At 21.8% G+C, this 5,576-nt stretch overlaps 2 protein-coding genes across 2 annotated transcripts; both read right to left on the reverse strand.

Annotated features, from left to right (window-relative positions):
* Positions 1-734: 734 nt before the first annotated feature.
* Positions 735-4,250, reverse strand: ENU1_099840 (ubiquitin carboxyl-terminal hydrolase domain containing protein; the record flags this gene model as incomplete). The annotated part of the gene is made up of 1 exon (XM_008859275.1): positions 735-4,250. The coding sequence occupies one exon, from the start codon at positions 4,248-4,250 to the stop codon at positions 735-737; it is 3,516 nt and encodes a 1,171-aa protein (XP_008857497.1).
* Positions 4,251-4,322: 72 nt separating this feature from the next.
* ENU1_099850 (dual specificity protein phosphatase, putative) lies at positions 4,323-4,952 on the reverse strand (the record flags this gene model as incomplete). The annotated part of the gene is made up of 1 exon (XM_008859276.1): positions 4,323-4,952. The coding sequence occupies one exon, from the start codon at positions 4,950-4,952 to the stop codon at positions 4,323-4,325; it is 630 nt and encodes a 209-aa protein (XP_008857498.1).
* Between the last annotated feature and the right edge of the window lie 624 nt (positions 4,953-5,576).

Raw genomic sequence — 5,576 nt, forward strand, 5'->3', positions numbered from 1 at the left:
TATACTAACGAAAATACTAATATAAACTATTGTCTTTTAAATGAGAAACATGTCTAACTTAATTTTATACTCTTCTTAATACTTCTTTGATAAAAATATACTAAACTCTCAATAACTTATAATTGTATGACAAAAAAGTCATAAACATAAACTAATAGAAAAAGAATAATCATAATTAATGATATATGTATCAAAAAGAATGTATTATAACAATGACTTTTATTTATTTAATAAGAATTTTAAATAATAAATACAATAAAAAATATCAATAATAAAATAATGATAAGTCTATTAATTTTAGTTGTATTTTATTGGATAATACTAACTTTGATAAATAAGTGAATTTTTATTGCATAGTTTATTTGAAAATAAACAATGCATTGGATTGTTTATAGTCAATAATTATTTCTTAAATAAATAATAAAAAATAATTATTCTTCAGTAATTTTCAACAATTATCTTCTTTTAAAAATACTTTTAACAAATGACTCATTGATTTTTTTTAATTAATCATAGTTTTTCTTCATTTAATAAGTTTCAATTTCTTCTTAAAAGTGATTTGATTATATAAAAGAATTAAGAGTTATTAGAAAGTATTGTTTTTTGAATAACTGTTTTTGTGTTATTAAAATAAAATATTAGTTTTAATAAAATTAAATTAATTAATCTTTAATTTTATTACTCTAATTTATGTGTTTGTTTAACTATATCAAATGTTTAAATTAGTTTAATATTTAATATATTTCATTTGTTTTGTTTTCTTTTGTCATATCAATTCTAAACTTATTTATTTCATTAGCCCAACTTTCTGTTTTATAACTCTCAATAATTGAAATAACTTCTTTATTGTTTAAAATATACTGTTTGATAATTCTATTTACATCAATTGTTTCATTAATGTCTGTGTCATATACTTCTTTACTTTCTTTGCAATAAATTGCAACCACTCCTTTATTTGATGATAAATTTTCAACAACATTAATTTCTTCAACCTTTAAATCATTAAAATTATACCACCTGTTTTTACAAACTCTACACCAACAATTATAATGTCCTCCATCCAAATTACCATAATGATTTATTATACAAATAAGTCTCATTTTTTCACCAGGTATAACTTCAATTTCTTCGTCAAAATTAATCTCATGATTATTTCTTCTTCCAACGCTATCATACTCTGTTCTATTTATTTCTACTATTAAATAATTACTTGTTTCAGTAATTTTACTCTTTCTTTCTGTTCTCTCTCTTTTATGACAATTTTCACAATAATACCCTTCAATAGATTCAGTTAAACTACTATTTATGGATTCTATAATACTATTATTTGGTTGAACATGTAAATAATAGCAATTTTCTTTAACAACCTCTTCTTTATTACAAGACAGACAAACTTTTTTAAACTCTTTTTCAATTTTAAAATGATGGTTTATTAATTGTTCATTTCCTGTTTTAATTCTATTAATAATACTATTTAACATTAATGTTGCATCATCTTGTTGTTCAATATTAATTTGTTTGTCTGTTAACATTTGGATTGATTCCGATATATTTACTTGTGTTTTTCTTGCCATTTCTTTGAAAATAGTTGAAATACTTCCAATATCTAACTTTTCTTTAATTACATCATCTCTGAATAATTTACAATGAAATAATGCTTGAAGACTACTATTAACATAACATGTGTTTGCTAAATTTTTAATTCCAACATATTCTTCACCACTACTTAAAACTTCTATTAACATTTTATTATCATAATTAATATTCATTGTTTCTAAGATGTCTTTAATTTTTTTTCCAATAAGATTTTTATAGTCATTACTTTCCTTAATCATTTCAAGTATTAGTAATTCTAATTGTTTTCTTTTACTTTTTTGTTCGGATGTTTTACTAATTTTTTTTAAATCAAAACAATAATGAATAATATTATCCATTTCATTCATAAGACTATCTTTATTTTCTTGGCTTATTAATTTCCTCTCAATCAGCATAAGAAGTCTTTTAATAGAGTCGCCTCTTTCAATAATATTAGGAATAGTAGATTTAATCTCTTCATTTATAGAATCATAAATTAAGCGATTAACACTACTATAGTTATATGTTGCACTATCATAAGTATCTTCTTTTATTTTTCTAGTACAAGGATTTTTATAGTCAGTACTTGATTTTAAAATATCTTTTTGTTGTGTTGAACTAATTTTTAGTATTTCCTTTTTACTATCCATCTCTTCCATTACAAATGTTTTAATAATTTTAATTTCATCCATAAATTCACAGTTTCTTGGATAGTTAGTATCATCACAAGCAAGACAGTTTAATAAAAGGAATGTATTATTATATTTATTGTTATATAACTTATTATAAAAACTGTGATAATTTATTTTAAGTCTTGGAAATAATAATAAATAACCCATAACTTTTTTACTAATTGGCTTTAATAATATCTCAGTCATTAACTTTTGATCAGATACAATTGTTCCTTGACATTTAATAATAAAATACCGTTCTTTTCTATCAATACACATCAATGGATATTTTCTTGGAAGTCCTATCCCAATTTCTTTACTTTCTTGTTTTCTATAATCTTCTTCAATTTCTTCAACAGTTTTGACAATATCTGTTCCTTGTATCCTTTTATACTTTTTAATATATTCTAAAATACTTTCATCTTCTTTATAAAACGCAGTAGTTATACAAATCCCTTTTTCAATAATTGAAATATTATCAGTCATAAGACATACCTTTTGAATTGTTTGTGCTAATTGGCGAGTAAAATTATTTTGAAAATAACTAAATTTTTCAATTTCTGTCCAAAACCATTGATTAAACATCAGTGACATTAAAATTTCAATTTTATATTCATTACAACTATTTATTTTAATTAATAATATTTTAGATTTTTGGGTATCATCTAATACTTTTATTAGACTTTCATATACTTCATACGGAAATATTGTTTTATAGTTTTCAATAAATTCTTTCATAATATCATATTGTTCTCCACTCCATCCATTTTCATTTATAGTTGTTATTATCATCTTATAAATGTCTTCAGATCTTTTTGAACAAAAGAATGTAATAATTTGTTGTAGTACTTTTTTATTATACTTTTTATTTAATATACTATCAAGACAATTATAAATCATCATTGTTTCTTCACTTGGAACTGTTTTAATAACTTTAGTTTTACTATGAGAATGTTGACGTGTTACTCTAGACTTCTTCATAATATTAACAATATCAATATCTTCTTTAATACCTTTGTTTTGATATTTTTCTACTAATTTAACATATCCTTTATAAAGGTCTTCCATTCCTGGTTTAATACGTAACTCATGACAACTCTTTTTATCAAATATTATTTGTCTTAATACTGTAATTCCATTTATATTATAGTCTAATACTTTAGACTTTAATTCTCCTTTAATTACTTTAATTAATTCTTTTTTATCCATTAGAATTTTTTTCATTTGTAAATAAGCTAAGTAAATACCAAAATAACTGATTTTATTGGTTTCTATAAACAATGAATAGCCATCAGTATCAATATATTGTTCAAAGCAATTAATTAAAATTTTATTGTAAGTATATTCATCACATACTTTATTTGTTTTAATCACATTATATATTATACTAATATTTCCATACTCTTCATTTTGACTTAATGTTCTTGAAATTTTCTTCTTACTAAAAATTTGTAAATATAAACATTTATCCCCTTCCCCAAAACTTTGAATCATTTTACAAATTTTATAATAACTATCATCTGTAATATGAATATTATAATTACCACTATCATAATTAATAAAGTATATTATCATAAAATATTTTTCAATAACCTTCCATACTTTTTCTTCAATTCTATTGTTTCTTAAAAATATTTCCATTCCTTCATTCATTCTTTCTTCTTGAGATTTAATAAGTCCTATAAAATAACTGTAAAAATATTGATTATCATATGTTGAATCATATAAATTGATGATAGCACAACATTCATACAATACATTGATCCAATACTCCCATTCATTTTCTAAAATAAACATTCTTTGTACAACACTAGTAAGTTCTCTCTGTAATTCATTACTGTTAATACTTCTATAACCTCTTTCTTTTAAAAATGTGAGTAATACTTGTGAAGTTATATCAATATTATTTAGCATACTGTCAAGTTGGTCCTTGTTCATCATTCCAAAAAATGGATAATACATTTCCCATCCACTATCACTATAATATGTAAAGTTATTCATCATGTTTTTCTTAGTTCTCTTTATTATTCTTATTATTAATTAAAGTATAAAAACTAAATAATAACTTTTCAAAAATCATTTATTTATGTTAATAGTTATATTTTTTTTGAAATAATTTCCCCACATAAATCCACATTCACTAAATAGATTTACAAAACTTTCTGCTTTTTTTTTATCTCCTTCAATAAATTTATCAACAGTATCTTTTCTACCATACTTATTAAATATAAAAAGCATTGTTTCTTCATTATGTGGATAAAGTTCTTCAGAGTATTTATATAATTGATACATAAAACCGTTATTGGGGTTAATATTTTTTCTTTTTTGTTGAACATATTCATACGCCTCTTTTAAAGTCTTTCCTTTATACATTAAATAACCAATAACAATGGTAGCAGAACGAGAAACCCCCATTTCACAATGAACCAATACAGGTTTTGGTGCGTTATCAATAAATCTAAAACATTCAGTAAAATAAGAGCTGATGTTTTCATTTGAAGAATCTTCTAAAACAATCCACTTTTTTTCTTTAATAACACTAGGTAAATATACCTCATACCCAAGAATAGAAAGTACTGACTTAATTTGATATTCTTGAATAACTTCTTCATCTTCTGCTGCATAAACACTACCTAGAAATAATGTTCCTTTTTCAATTGTACTAATCATCCAATTTGATTCATCAACCTCTTGAGTATCTGACATTAATAAATTAAATTTTATATTTTATTTTTCAGATTTATCAAAAATGATATGAAAGAATGTAAGTCAGAAATACCGGATAAACCCTAATACCAATTCATACTTTGTTTCTTATACTTATTATTTGATTATGATGCTTTCTTTGAAGAAAGAAATATATTAAGTAATAGTGTAATGAATGAAATTAGAAGAAATATGAAAGAATAATAAGAAAAGAAAATGATATGAATGAAGATGTTAATATAAAAATCATTGAATAGAATAATATAATAATGAAATATTCAATTAACATTAAATAAGAAAAAATCAAGAAAACATTTAAAAATGAAATAAAAAAGAAAGAAGAAGATAAAAAGAAGAAATAAACAGACAGAAGAAAAACAATAAAAACAAACAGAAATAAAAACAAAAAGATTTATTTATTAAATAAGAAGAAACACTAAATAATAAATAAAAGAAATCAAATAATTATTTTAATGAAGTATGATGTGAATAATATCTATTAATTAATGAATAAATGACAATTTTATTACCACTTAACTATCTATTTTGTATTAATTTAGTTATGATAATATTATATTTTCTTTCTTATTTTTATTTTTGTTTTTTAGATTAATTATAATAAAT

Source organism: Entamoeba nuttalli (assembly GCF_000257125.1).
Source record: "Entamoeba nuttalli P19 unplaced genomic scaffold asmbl_4320, whole genome shotgun sequence".
Taxonomy (NCBI): Eukaryota; Evosea; order Mastigamoebida; family Endamoebidae; genus Entamoeba; species Entamoeba nuttalli.